Source organism: Melozone crissalis, unplaced genomic scaffold (assembly GCF_028551555.1).
Source record: "Melozone crissalis strain CALT ecotype California unplaced genomic scaffold, PUWL_Pcris_2 ptg000059l_1, whole genome shotgun sequence".
NCBI lineage: Eukaryota > Metazoa > Chordata > Aves > Passeriformes > Passerellidae > Melozone > Melozone crissalis.
The window spans coordinates 824,560-839,357 of record NW_026535837.1 but is presented as its reverse complement, the minus strand read 5'-3'; the positions used below and the strand labels follow the sequence as shown (position 1 = coordinate 839,357).

The 14,798-nt window shown below is 39.8% G+C and overlaps 1 protein-coding gene across 5 annotated transcripts in view; it reads right to left on the bottom strand.

The window, feature by feature from the left end:
• The window catches only part of CELF2 (CUGBP Elav-like family member 2), a 550,656-nt gene that overhangs the window by 253,389 nt on the left and 282,469 nt on the right, over positions 1–14,798 (bottom strand). For 3 of the 5 annotated variants that reach the window (XM_054287537.1, XM_054287536.1, XM_054287538.1), the window contains exon 1: positions 5,733–5,954. The exons of the other annotated variants lie outside the window; for them this stretch is intronic. In XM_054287537.1, the coding sequence (XP_054143512.1) occupies positions 5,733–5,839 (107 nt within the window). In that variant the 5' untranslated portion in view covers positions 5,840–5,954. Of the gene's footprint in view, positions 1–5,732; positions 5,955–14,798 lie in introns of those variants that run through there. 5 annotated transcript variants of the gene reach the window in all.

The window sequence follows — 14,798 nt, the reverse complement described above, 5'->3', positions numbered from 1 at the left end:
ATATTAGCCCAAGGAATGGTCACTGATCCTTATACTATCAGAGAAAATAAAGTTGTGCGTGAGAACAGCTGAAATCCTTTTTACATCCCGCTCGAGCTGATTACTAGTTATGCTATCTCAGTCTCAAGACTGAAGTGAGAGATGAGAAAATTAGAGTCCAGATCAAGATTTACACAAAATTTGTGAGAATTCCTGACCATTTCCATCCAATAAAGATAGTTAACCTTCAGTGCATCATTAACTTGCTGAGAACAGTACTAAAGCGACTTTAATTGACACATTTGCTTCTGCTGCAGGGTGAAATAACACAGAAGCAATACAAAACGTAAAAAAAAATAAAATAAAAAAAGCTTTTTGTCACAGCAAGAATGTTAGAGCGGGAAAACAAAAAAAAAGAATCCTGTTTTTATTTCCTCTGTGAGGATGCCAGCAGTCTTGTTTCATAAACTCCAGTGATTCATCACCATCCCAGGCAGCCAATCATTCTGCAGGTCAAGTAGAAATGGGCTGTAGAGCCAGCAACTCCTGCTGCCCTGATAATGCATGTCATTCCAGGCATGGCGACATGCTTTCTCAACAACTGCCATTTTCAGTTACCTTTTCTAGGGCTGACATACAAGTAAATGTGTTGGAAGCAGTAAAACAGTCATAGGAAAACAGTTCCAAAGATAAATAGCACCTGCACGTGATAATCTCTAATGTCATTAGAAAGGAAAGAAGGATGTGTTTTGAAATAGGATTTCTCTCCTCTGAAAGCATCACTTGACTTGGGGGGTTTATGTGTGTGTGTGAATGAGACGGGGGGGTCTCTGTAAGTTGTTTTTTTTTCTTGAATTAATATCCAGACATTTGTCTTGGTTAAGAGATGCAACTAGAGGAAAAGGAAAAAAAAAACCCAAAACCCGACAACAACAAAAACCAATGCAAAACCCAAACACCCAGGATTAAATAAAAAATCTTCTTGCAAGTCACTTGTGGAAAAGGTTTTGTACAGCTAGATTTTGTTTGAATTTAATAATGCTCACTTTAAGAAATACAACTGCTCTAATTGAGGGAAAAGAAAAGGATTTTCTTCAGTCATTTCTTTTCAGTCTTTATTCCTTGTCATCTAACTTAAATTTCATGAACTCCTTCTTCAATAACTGTCCTCTGAATCATATGTAGTTGAATACTGTTTTGCAGATGGAAACTGAGTGGGAGTTTTAAGGGCACAGGATTACAGAAATACACAACTTCAATGAAAAATGTTTAAACTCAAATGCACACATGTATGCTTGCACACATATATATGTGTATTAGTAACACAGCATGTGTAATTTATGTACATGTACCATGTGAAGTCCCTGTGCCTGAACACAAATGGAGAAAAAAAAAACCTGTTCCAAATAACAGTGCTGGAACCAGATTTCAAATGCATAAGATTATCCATATTAATTTATGATAATCTACAAATGAATGCAGCAGAGACAGTACAGGTTATCTAAAATGGTACTTGCATTTATTGAGAGACGACCACAAAATATCTTCACGACAGATTTAGTTGCATCTTCTAATACCCCCTGAATTAATTTCATGCAAAATACAAGGTACAAGCTATGTTTCCCCTTTGGAATGACTGGCTCTTGAAATGCCAAAGGAAAGCCAAACGTTTCTCTCCACACAAAGTCCTCCTAGACATCTTGCTTTCAGATTTCATCAACTTAGGTGTTTTCAGGGCTGTAAGCAGTGAACTTTCCATCAGCAGCATCTTCAGCTAATTAACCCTCCTGATTACAATAATTAGTATTGATTCACTCCTGAATGACTTCTTAAGTATTCAAGCACAATCTACACTTGCAGTAAAACTTCTAGATATGAATATTAATTGAACACTTGCTTTGTTTTTCAGCCCCACAGGTATAGTTTGCAATCTTATATAGAATAGAATCATAGCATGGTTTGGGTTGAAAGGGACCTTTAAAGGTCGTCTACTTCCAGCTCCCCTGCCATGAAAAGGGACAGCTTCAAGTAGATTAGGTTGCTCCATGTCCAGCTTGACTGTGAATGTTTCCAGGGATGGGGCAGCCATCACCTCTCTGTGCAACCTGTTCCAGTGCTTCACCACCCTCACTGTGAAAAATTTCCCCCTTATGTCTAGCCTGAATCAACACTGTTTTCATTAAAAGCCACAATCCCCATGTCCCATTGGAACAGGCCCTGCTAAAAAAATTTTCCTATAAGCCCCCTTTAGGTACTGAAAGAATGGTCTAACATCCTTCCCTTCTCCAGGCTGGACAACCACAAGTCTTTCAGCCTGTCTCCTTAAGGGAGGTGTTCCAGACTGACTTTTTGTGGCCCTCCTCTGGATCCAATCCAACAGTTCCATGTTGAGGACTTGTTGAGGACTACAGACTTGGAAGAGGTACTGCAGGTGGAATCTCATGAGGGCGTGATAGATGGAGGCAATCACCTCCCTCAACCTGCTGGCCACCCTTCTCCTGCTGCAGCCCAGAACACAATTGGCTTCCTGAGCTGTGAGTTCACATTTCCAGCTCACATCCAGCTTTTAACCCCCAGGTATTTATCTGCAGGGCAGATCTCAGTCCCTTCATACTTAAATTTGCTGACAGAACTGTGTCAGTGTCATCCGCTCTTAACAAAGAAAATATTAGCATGTTGATGATTGTGGCTCATGAATGTGAAAGTAATTAAATAAATAAATACACACAAAGACTCCAGGCTAATAAATGAATATAATTCAATTCCATATCCCTATGGAAGCATGGTAAGCCACGTCCCAGGCTAAGACCTGTCTTGCTCTTTCTCTAACAGGTAAGACTGAGGGTGTTCATGTTTTGATATTACACCTGGTCATTTGCAAGAACAAATAACAACTCATGTAGAGTCTGAATTACCTCTCTTAGCTCTCTTGTGGAAACAGATGTTGCCAAGTTTGACGACTGCAAGGCACCACATTGCTTTGTGAATGGGTGAGGTTCAAAATAGGCAGCACTGAGGACACCTCCGATGCTCAGGCATAAGATCTCTAAACCTATGCAGTCTTTCCAAAGCCATTACTTTCATTAAACATGCTAAGAAATTACTTGTGCTACAGCTTTGCTTCACCTTCTTTGATGTTAATAATAATCATTATGGCTCAGAAAGCAATATTTCAGTAAATATGCATAGAAAGATTTTTTTACTTTTTTTTAGTAGGATTCACACAAACTAATTCAAAAATCAGTCTTTGATGTGAATGCAATGTGAGAAAATACCCTCGGAAAAACACAAAGTAATTTTCAATCTGAGACAAAAAAACCCCAATCACTGTATATGTATTTTATGCAGCATTTTATCCAAAAATGTAGAAACTACAGTAAGTTTGGTAGGAACTCACCTGTAAGCAGAGAGCTTAGGGAACAGTTATAGTACTGAATAGTCCTTAAAAGTGGTAGTGGGTTTTGCTGCCCAGGTGTCTGTCGGTGGCTGCTACAGAAGTGGCATTCACACAGCTCTGGGCTATCCCTGAAGGGGCATTTCCACATAACTGAGAGTGGGGGACTCACTTTATTGCCACTCACAAAGGGCAGTAGCTGCTAGGAAGCTCAGACTGCTGCAACATGACATGATAGAAAAATAACTTTATAAAAGCATGCCGCTGTTTCCACCCTCCAGTTCAGGCAGAGCAGAGTGGTTGGGAATGAGTTAATGTTTGCCTTGAAAGAAGTTCTCCCAAGGAAGTGAATTATGTCATGGTCCCATAATAATAAACACTATCCTTGCTTTCTTCGTGTTTATGCCCAACACACAGCATGATAATCCATAACCTCTTGGCTTCTCAAGAAGTATTTTATGTGATATTACCTTTTTGTTCACATAAACTCTTTGCTATTGGTTTACACCATCTCAAGACTCAAAGGAAGAAGATACAATGACAAAATAAATGCAAAACAGCATAGCAAGTATTCAGTCTCCCCACCAAATATTTTTGTGTTGAGATGCATGCTTTAGAGGGCTCTGACTGCTACCGATAAATCCTCAATGTCTTTTTGTTTTAATTAAGGGGTCCAAGAGACCCCTCAACCCATATAAATCATGCACTAGAGTCCAGTTTTTTAAAAAAGCACAGAATCTCTACTATTAATTGATCAAAGCAAAAACCAGAAGCCACTGATAAATAAATCTTTTCTCTCACAAAATCATTAAACTTATTGCTAAAAGCAATACATTTACTTAACATGTAAAGTATTTAAAGACTTTAAACAGTTTAAGAAACTCCACAGAATAATGGCAATTCATTTTATTTAAGACATAAGCTGCTGTCCAAGTAGTAACTCAAAATTTTTCAAAAGCTTTGTAACAATTTTTTCTCACAATTCATAAGGTTCATTTTTCCAAATTCAAATCCAAAATTGTTAACTGTTTTAATGCTAAATGATGGTTCTTGAAACAGAAGGATAATTTAGGAAATGTCATATGAATAATTTGTTTGATTTGGGGATAGGAATCATTCAGGTAAATTATTCTGTCTGACCTTAAAAATTCTAATGTATAAAACGTAATAAAAATGGAAAGTTGCATGAGCTCCCACTCTGAGACCTGATTTATCATTTTTATTGCATTTTCATTACCTAAACAAAATTAGAAACAGTATCTTCAAAACAGCAGTTAAAGTTGATACGATCGGGCATAAAATCAAGCAAGGGCAGATTTGGCAGGTATGTATTTCCCAGATTGACAGCAGTATTGTAAGCTTTCAGAATCAATAAGTTTTCTCACCACAGTTAAAGGAGAGGTTAGTAATAAATCTGCAACTTAATGCAATAGCCATAATTGTAAGATACTAACCTCCCCCTCCCTGCACTATTAGCAGCAGATATCAACTGAAACAACCACCACAAAACAGGCAACGCACTTTAAATTCTACTGTACACACAAAAAGATTAAGGGAAATGAAAAAGGGGCTGAGAAAAGGAAAGGAAAATACCCCCAAAACAACCCAAACCACCCCATCACCAGACATACATTAAGCTAGTTTGACAACACCATTGTTCAGCTGTCCCATTGTCAGACCAAAAGATGTATTCAATGCTACAATGTCTGCTAGGAAATAAACAAAAGACTACATTTTTCAAAGCGGGGTGCCAATTCCAGCATAATTCTGTGTGTGAGTGTGCGTGTGTGCGTGTCTGCGTGTTGTGTGTCTCTGAAAAGAGTAGTCGATGCTGGCCTCCCGCTAAACCCGGGAGCATTATTAGAGAATAGACGTGAAACCCCACATTACAGGAGTATTTAGGTATTTTTAAAACATCTTCGAGCGGTAGAGACTAGGTAAAGCATTAGAAACTATTTACATAGGCTAAGTGAAAATTAAAGTGGTATTTAGGGCACTAGCTCTAATATGGAGTCTCCCTGAGCTTTTTCCATGCTTATTCCATGCCCAGTGCATAATAATGAAGCAGGCAGAAATATTGCAAAGGAGGTGATAAAAGAAATACCGGCTCTCTTTTAGGAAGGGGAAAAAAAAAAAAAAGAAAAGATAAATGTATTTATTTTTTCCCCTCCCTGCCCTCTCCGTACATTTGTCATTATACATGAAATGTGCGACCCGAACTAGTGGAAAATGCCACTTGCACCCAGCAATGCCTGTCTTTTCCTTTAAATAGGGAAACTACTTAATACACAGCACGGTTATAGTTGCAGCGGGCCCAGGCAACTCGAAAGCACGCGTTAAAACAAAGGAGACAACATACCTTAAAAGCAGCTCCTCATTTCTCATAGTAACAGCGGATTTGGGACAGCGCATGCTTTCTGCACCGATATTCTCAACAAAAGCCAGTTCAGAAGTGCGCTCAAACATCAATGCCACAGTAGCTACTCACTAATGGCTACTCTTTCTCTCTTTCTCTCTCTAGTCAGACGCTGAGTGGTGGAGCAAAGGGGCCCCTGCAGATTCACTAAGCAGAAATAATCCTCTCTGACAAGTTATGTTGTCTGGGCATATTTTACATTAATGCACTGTGCTGCCTATAGGGGTCTTGTTTGCGTTCACTCTAGCCTAGCTGGTGTTAGCTCTCCTAATTACCAGCCAAAAAAAAAAAAAAAAATTAGCAACATTCCCCCCCCTCCACCCCTCCGCCGTTAAAACAAAAATAATAATGTATGTATATATATATGTACACATACAAATCTTTATGTATAAAACTGAAAGAAAAGGGGGGGAAATCTATGGGCAAATGAGGAAAAGCTTTCCCCCTCTGGAAGGATGCATGCTTGGTATGGGTCTTTTGTTTGCCCTGCGAACTCAGTGAATACAGTGGCAAAGAGATGCTGCGGCTCGTGAGGCTTGTGCACTTTAAGGGAATTGGGTTAGAGGCTCTTTCTGGGGCTCTGGAGTCGCAGCTGGAGCTTCTGCTCTCTCCCTCCTTCCCTTCCCTGTTCAAGGCTGAGTGGCTTTATGGGACCTGCCAGCTCACATCAGAGGGATTGGGGAGTATTAATGCAGGCACCTGGGGATCTTCCTCAAGTTTTCAGTTTTTCTTGGCAATTTTAACCCCCGAAAAACACAAGTCCAAAATCCCTCCAATTTTGACCCCTCCGAAACACAACTCGGTTACCAAGTAACTGAGTTTGCTTTAACCCAGACCCTCACGCATGGCTTTGGCACAGTTCTCGCAGACGGGGAAGGATGTTGCATTATTCAATGATTTACTCACTTCCTATGCATGAAAGGAACTATAGTGTGACACAGATTTCAGGGAAACAGCCTCTTTGGCCCTATTTGGGAGATCCGCCATGTGATTTGTAGGAGCAGGTTGTGGTCTTCCCAGATGCCAAGGTAGTCAAAGAGAGGTTTATTTTCACGTCTTGGTTTCAGCTTCTGCTGGGTGAATCTTTAAACTATGCAGGAGGATGGTTGGCTTTTTTATTTTCTTTTTTAAAAATTTTTTTTATTTTATTTTATTTTTTTTTTAATGTACATCAGATACTTGAGCAGGTGCTTATTTAGTAGACTGAAAAAGTCAACAAGTCCTTGATGCTCTTTTCAGTCAAAAGCTTTTCTACACCACTGTGGCAGTAAAATGCATCTTAAAAATGACTGTAATTTCCCTCTCAGGTCATGTTAACTTAAGGAGGTGCAAAACTCAATAAACACGAATTGTCCACAATTGACAACTTGTCAAAAAGTCCAGTCAGGCTAAAAATTGATCTGCACTTCAAAATCTGAATTCAACTTTCATGAGCTTTTGGCTGGGTCTGTGGCTGGTCCTAAGCTCTTTTCCTACATTATATACTACGGCCTTAAAATATACTGCTACGAAATCCTGATGCAGTGCTACTGCTGCTAATTCCTTAACAGAAGTTGGTATTAAGGGGCTTGATCTTTAAACTTGAGTCAGGGAATGAAGGCAGAGAGAGAGCAATCACCAGGATAAATACAGTGGTAGCAAGATCTTGCCTTTCTGATGGCAGCTGTAAACTTCTATTAAGGTCATAAATTGTTTGCAACAGAAACAATCCTTTTGTTCTACACTTCTCATTGAGCACTGTGAAACCTTGGGATTAGTTTCAGTCACTCTGATGTAATATTTGTCAAATGACTAAAAGACAAATTAAAAAACAAACCTGGACATAATCTACTTTTAATGGTGTAGAGAGAAAGACAGCACCTTAGGAATCATGGGTATCATGAAGGACTGCAAGTTAAGGGAAGACAGGTTTCAATTTGCTTCCCTTTTCATCTGCAAAACATGACTGGGATTCTAGTTGCTCTTGCAATAAAAAATAATAAATCATTTTAATGATTAGCAAGTCAAACCAATTCCATGTTAAAATGTCATGCTCCAAGGTCAACTGAGACAACATAGCTTGTACTTCATGCTAAAAATATCTGAACAGTCATGGAAGGCGGCCAGGAAAATACTCAACCAACATGACAAATCCCATACCTCCTGCCCCAAATACTAAATCCATTGCTACCATTTCAGGCATGGCCACCAGCACTCCAGATTTCAGCTCCTTTACTGTTCACCTCCACATGACTTGTGCCCAGCACAGCTCACCGTGGTGCCCAGAGCAGTCCCGGGCTGATGTAGGAGCAGCAGCAAATGCCAGGGTGTGCTACAGAGTACACAGCTGAACGGGAAGTGTCAAACAGCCTGATGAACTGCTACAGTTTTCAGAAAATATGGCAAGGATCAGCATCTTAAGACACTACCAGCTGAGGGAACAAAGCTTTCTTTTCAGGCTGGAGCAGAATGGCTCACACAGAGCCCTTTGGTGGGGAATCAATGGGCTTCTGTTTGGCGGCTCCACGCAGTTGCAAGTTCTTGATCATTTCTGCACTTGGAAAGAAGGAGAAGCAGCAGCAACAGGAGATAAAGTGAAGTATTATGGAAGGACTCATCTACAGCCAAAGGAATAAATAAAAAAGAAAATAAAAAAAAAAGAAAATAAAATCTACAAAGCAGTAACACAGACGGAAAGAACCTACGCTTTCTATCACACGTAATGAAACGTCTGACAGAACAACATCTGCAGAGGGATCACAGCTGCTGAGGATGAGAGGCAATATGAGTATTATTTTTCAATCGTAAGATGTACTAAGCAGGAATGCCTTTAGAATAATATGGCTGAAGGGAAGATTGAACCAGATGCACAGGGCTATCTGGCTTCTTTCAGGATGAAAGTCCAGCTGTGGGTTTAAATTCAACATTTAATATGAAAATTGATTGTAGATTCATAAATGATGTACATATATTGCAGAATGCTCTACACAAATTACATACAGTGGAAATTTAATAATTTCATCACCCTGTATTTAATGGAAACCCAAGCCTTCCACGTATGGCCATGAGTTTGCTAAACTAATTATGTGATGCTGCAAATCCTTGAAAGGCAACAGGAATAACAAATCATTGACACAAGCAAAAAACTTCAGAGGCAAACCAGTAACAATGACTAATTTATGCCAATTAAAATGTTCTTTCTGCTCTCTAATTCTGGTTGAAATTATTTACTGACCATTCAATTTGTTTACAGTATTTTAAAAGTATTCAGAAGCCCAAGATATAGTGATGTTTTCATACACTATAAAAGTCTTTCTACCAGCCAAGAGATGGACTAGATTTCATGACAAAAAAATGGTGGACAAATGTCCAGGACAATGGACCAAAAATCATGACTGCAATCATGAGAGGAATAGAAAGCTTTGATTCATGTCCCCATTTTACCAAGTGTCCCCGTGTCAGATCTCATGCAAACCAATTAACCTCTTGCTCACATCTCCATCTTTAAAATGAAAAAAGCCAATAAACTCCAGAGTAGTGTGACCATAATACAGAACACTGCAAGATGTATAAATCAGTGCTTTATTGTGGCTTGCACAAACATTTAAAATACCTCTTCTCCTCACAAGAGGCACTTGCAGTCTAAGTCAGTTATCTGCTGTTCTGCGCAGTTATTTAGGCTCAAATCACATTTGCTTTGTATAGGTGTGGAAAGCTACACTTTAATCTGATAGCATTTTACTGTTTCAGGTCGTTAAATCCCACCTTTGAAGCTGAGCAATTAGTCTAAGCTAGTCATCTAGGGTTCCTCTATTGTCACCGAGGGGAGATTAGTTATTCTAAAGAGCATTACTACATCTTTCCATTGACTACAAAGGGATTAGATCCCTAAATTTTAAGTGCATATATCACGCAAGACGAATCCCACCGAAGCACCTAAAGCAAAGGTGAGAATTCCCATGTTCCTGTTTTAGCATCACCAGCACGTGTCCATCCCTGTGCTCCACAGCACTGCCCAGCCCTGAGCACCCCAGGTCTGAAACAGACTGGTCCTCAGGAGGGGAATGGAGATGCTCACAGGGCTGGAGCACCTCTCCTGTGAAGTCAGGCTGAGAGATCTGGAGTTATTTCCTCGTGGAGAAGGCTCCAGGAAGATCTTACAGCACCTTCCAGTGCCTGAGGGGGCCCACAAGAAATCCAGAGAGGGACTTTGAGCAGGGCATGTTGTGATGAGACAAGAGGGAATGGTTTTACACTGAAAGAGGGCAGGTTTAGATTAGCTATTAGGATGATGTTTTTTACTGTGAGGGTGGTGAGGCACTGGAACAGCTTCCCCAGAGAAGTTGTGGCTGCCCCATCCCTTGGATTGTTCAAGGCCAGTTGGATGTGGCTCTGAAGAACCTGGCCAAGTGGAAGGTGTCCTTGTACATGGCAGAGCAGTGGAACACGATGATCTTTAAGGTCCTTTCCAACCCAAACCATTCTGTGATTCTATTCATATGTTGCACCTATGCAAAGTTTGAAGTAGAAAGGAAATTGGCCTCAGCTTCAGAAGTGGAATCTTTCCAGCATGCTTTCAGAAAGCAGACAGTTCATTTAGGTATCTTCTCCTAAAATCTAGAATAATGAGCAACTCATTGCCTGCGGCTTTTGTGTTATTGGAAATACTGGAACACAAGCCCAGGTATTATTGTTAGAATCATTTTACTCTGGATCACTTAATTGGTGAATGTGAATAGCAAAGAATTTTCTGTAACTCAAAAGGCTGTATCTCATCACACTTTACCTCTGCTGTAATTGAAATTTTTGTTCATTTTTACCTAGAACAAATCATCACACTTTTGTCTCTGCTTCCTCTGTTGATTTTGGGTTTTGATTATACAGCCTTTAACATAATTGCAGATGGGAGATCAGTTGTTGTCCTCAGCTCCAGCCATCAGACATCTAGGCTACAATTTCTATCAGTTTCTATTTCATCCAGTTGCCATTTCTACCAAGAGAGCAGAAACACTGTGACTTTTGCTATTTGTATTATGCACATACATACAGGTGGAGATGTTTCTTTGCTCTTCCAGGCTAGGAAAACACAAGTCACAGAAAAGACTCAGATCTTTACCTCTAAGTATCTAAATACAATTTCATGGTGAAACCATATTGACCAGCTTTAGAGCCATTAATGCAGATGTGGACAGGTCTTCAGGACAGGTAATACCTCTGTACACCTTGTGTGTTTTAAACATACTCACAGAATCTTTGTGCTCAGGAAAAGGAAGATTAGTCTCAGATACAAGAAATCACTTTTTTTTTTTTTTTTTTTTTTTTTTTTTTTTTTTTGGCAACAGGTCTAAAATTTGCCCCATCTCCTTTAGTCTGCTTTGGTAGATATTTTAGAGTATATACCTTGATTTTCTGTCTGAGTCATAGGGGTGGGAATTACTGTTGGTCTGCATGCTGCAAAATGTCTTTTCTAACTTTTTTCACTTGGGAGTATCCAAATAGCATCATGAAAATTAAATAGCACAGACAGAAAACACAGGAATACAAAATGTTGTGCAAAGGCTGAAGATTAATACTTGGGCAGCAGAGGAATAAAAAGTTTTGCATTTAAAGCATGTAGCAGGACTGGTACCCACAATAGAAGAGGTGTGTGCTGCCTCCCTCGAGCATTCAGCTGACTCTGCATCTCAGCATCTGGGAGACAGAAGGAACAAACCTCTCCTGTCTACCTAAAAAAAAGTGCTCCATTGCTTCCCCCACCCTTGACAGGGAAGGAGGAAAAACTCTCATTTTGTGCAGTTCACAAATTCTGACAGAGAAATGCACTTCAGTGTGTTTTTTTAAAGACAATACATCACTTGAAACAACTTACAACTGGCCAGGCTGTGGTTTCAGACGTGGCTACTCTACAAAGGAAATAAAGTATTTGGAAAGATCTACATGTCGTAAGAACATCTGGCCTGCAACTAAAGGGAAGGAGGAGAAAGCTGATCAAAAGAGTGAGGAGTAACAGAAGAGGCAACAGAGCACCAGATCTGAGAGAAACAGAGAGAAAAGGCAGAGAGAGAACAAACACAGCTGGTTACAGAACCATTCATTTTCTGCTTTAATTTAAAATCTATTTAAAGCATAAGCAGAACCTGCTCTGTCTAAACAGGAATATCTTCATTTTGCACTTTAGTAATGCCAAGATCATGACTCTGATGATGTGGGATATCAAGGACCTTGAGTTCTTGGGAGCACAATCTAAAGAAAGTGAACTTGCACAATATATACAAATGTATGAGTTGTTTGTATTAACACATATCAATGAACATGAAAAACGTTAATAATTACAGATGAGAATTTAATGGTTACTCGTCCTCTTAAGCTAAAATTAGAAATAGAACCACATTTAGCATTTTTATTGAACCTATTTTAAAATGATCTTATGGTGCTCTACACAGAAGGTTCATTTCACACATCCATGAAAGGCATCCAACAAGTAGGGATGAAAGTGGATATTTAAAAACAAGCTCTCACCAGAGAGAGTAATGCTGAACAGAAACTCACATGCAAGTAAAAAAGAGAAAGGAGTCTAATTTCTGGGATCTGGCATCTAGACAAGTGGATGCATCTACCAAGAGAATATTTGGCAATGAATGGGAAGTGGGAATTGGACCTTACACTGTCCTATGACACATGTCCAACATGAAATAAGGACTTATGGGGAAATCTACCAAGTTTCCTGAAAAGGCGGGTAATTTGGTATTGTCCTATGTGGAAGGGAAACAAACTGCAAGTTGAATAATTCAAATCACATGAATTGATCTTTGGTGGTAAATACTACTTGAGAATGCTTGATTCATTACCTGGTAAAAGTCAGATTTTCTATTTAAAAATGCTGTGAAGGGATGGAAATGTATCACTTCTACAGAGTTGCCATAAAAATAAAATTAATAGCTACAACATAATTTTTACTATTTTAAAAATGAATTAGCACAGAGACCTGTTTCCTCAGCTCTTATCCTCACTAATCAGTTTTATTTCATTATTGAAAAATAAAATCACCACACTTTTTTAATACCTTAAACTCTCTACCTAACATTTTTTGTTCAAAAGATACTGTTCCTTCCTTCCTTTTTTGTCTTTAAAAATCTATTAACATTGATTAAAATGAAAGAGCTAGGATATAAATCTTCAGTTAGATTTACAACACATTTTTCTTTGACCTTTCTCATGTCATCTGACACTTGACAGTTTTGTGCAAGATGTTAAAAAATGACTAGCGATTTTTCGTGATTCTAAGTGCCCAAACTCAGAGAGTTTTGTAGGGCCTGTAATTCAGAGTTGAGATCCTGGTTTGTGGGAAGGAAGAAATAAATCAGACCCTGTGAAAACACTCAGAAGATGGATGCATTTCAAAACCTCTGATGAAAATTCTGCACAAACTGAGATTCTAAGGAATTCCTTAAAATGTCAGAGCACAAATTTTGGAAGAAGAAGATATCTTTATTGAAAAAAAAAAAAGTGTGTTTATCAAAGATCTTTATGAGGGGATTGAATGCACCCTCAGTAAGTTCACACATGATGCTGAGTTGGATGGGAATGTTGATCTGCTGGAGGGTAGAAAGGCAGAGCCTGGACAGGCTGGATTGGTGACTTAAGGCCAATTTTATGAAATTTGACCAGGCAAAGTGCAGGGTCCTGTCCTTGTGTCACAACGACCCCACACAGCTCCATAGACTTGGGGAAGAGTGACTGGAAAGCTGCCCAGTGGAAAAGGACTTGGGTTTGCTGGTCAACATCAGCTGAACATGAACTGGAATGTGCTCAGGAGGTCACAAAATCCAGGGGCATCCTGGCCTGTGTCAGCAATAGTGTGGCCAGCAGGACCAGGGAAATGATTGTCCCCTTGTGCTCAGCACTGGTGAGGCCACACCCTGAATGCTGTGATCAGTTTTGGGCCCCTCACCACAATAAAGGCATGCAGGGGCTGGAGCATGGCCAGAGAAGGGAACAGAGCTGGGGAAGGGTCTGAGCACAAATCTGGTGAGGAGCAGCTGAGGGAGCTGCTGGTGTTTACTGCAGGGAACTCCAGAGGTTCAGGGGTGACTCCCTCACTCCACAACCCCGTGACAGGAGGGTGTAGGCAGCTGGGGTCAGGCTCTTCTCCCAGGTACCAAGGAACAGGAGAGAAAACAGCCTCAGGTTGTACCAGAGGAGGTTTAGATTGGATATTAGGAAAAACTTCTTCACAGAAAGGGCTATCAAGCATTGGATGAGGCTCTCCGGGGAAGTGGTAGTCACCATCCCTGGAGGGATTTAAAAGGCATAGAGATGTGGGATTTGGGGACATAGTTTAGTGGTGGGCTTGGCAGTGCTGGGTTAATGCTTTGATTTGATGATCTTTTCCAACCTATATAACCTGTGATTCTAAAGTCAAATTTGCTTTTATTAGTCTATCATGCAACTAAAAAATTTAACATACTTTTTTTTTTTTTTAATAGTGAGCCAACTGGGAAATGTTGTTTAAGGATATCTTGCTGAGATGGAATGTCAAGGTACCAAAACCTTGCTGAAGCAATGGAAGCAACGCAAGAAGTTGGGTAAGTCCACTCACAAATGGCTTTTTGCCATGGCAGGTAGGCTGTGCACAGTAGCTTGAATCTTTCAGTGGATGATGTAAATGTATCTTGACCCAGAAAGTGAGAAAATTCATGAAAAACTAAGCTCTCTCATAAAGATATGAATCTAGTTTTTGATCAAACTGGATCCTAATTCTGAGTCCCAAAGTGGTGTCCTTTGCATGCCAAAAGTCTTTGTGTAGCCAGTTCCTTCAGACATGTTTTGCTCTCATTAATGCTATTTAAGTTGGGGAATTTAACAAAGAAGCCTAAAAACCATAATCAATCCCCTTGGACTTCCAATCCAATTCCAGTTCAACCCACCATGGATCTCCCTCTGAAGAGGAAAGAAGCATAGGTGAACTGGGGTCAACCTCAACATCTCAGCTGAGCATTAAATGACTGGATGTGAGGCCTCAAGGTCTAC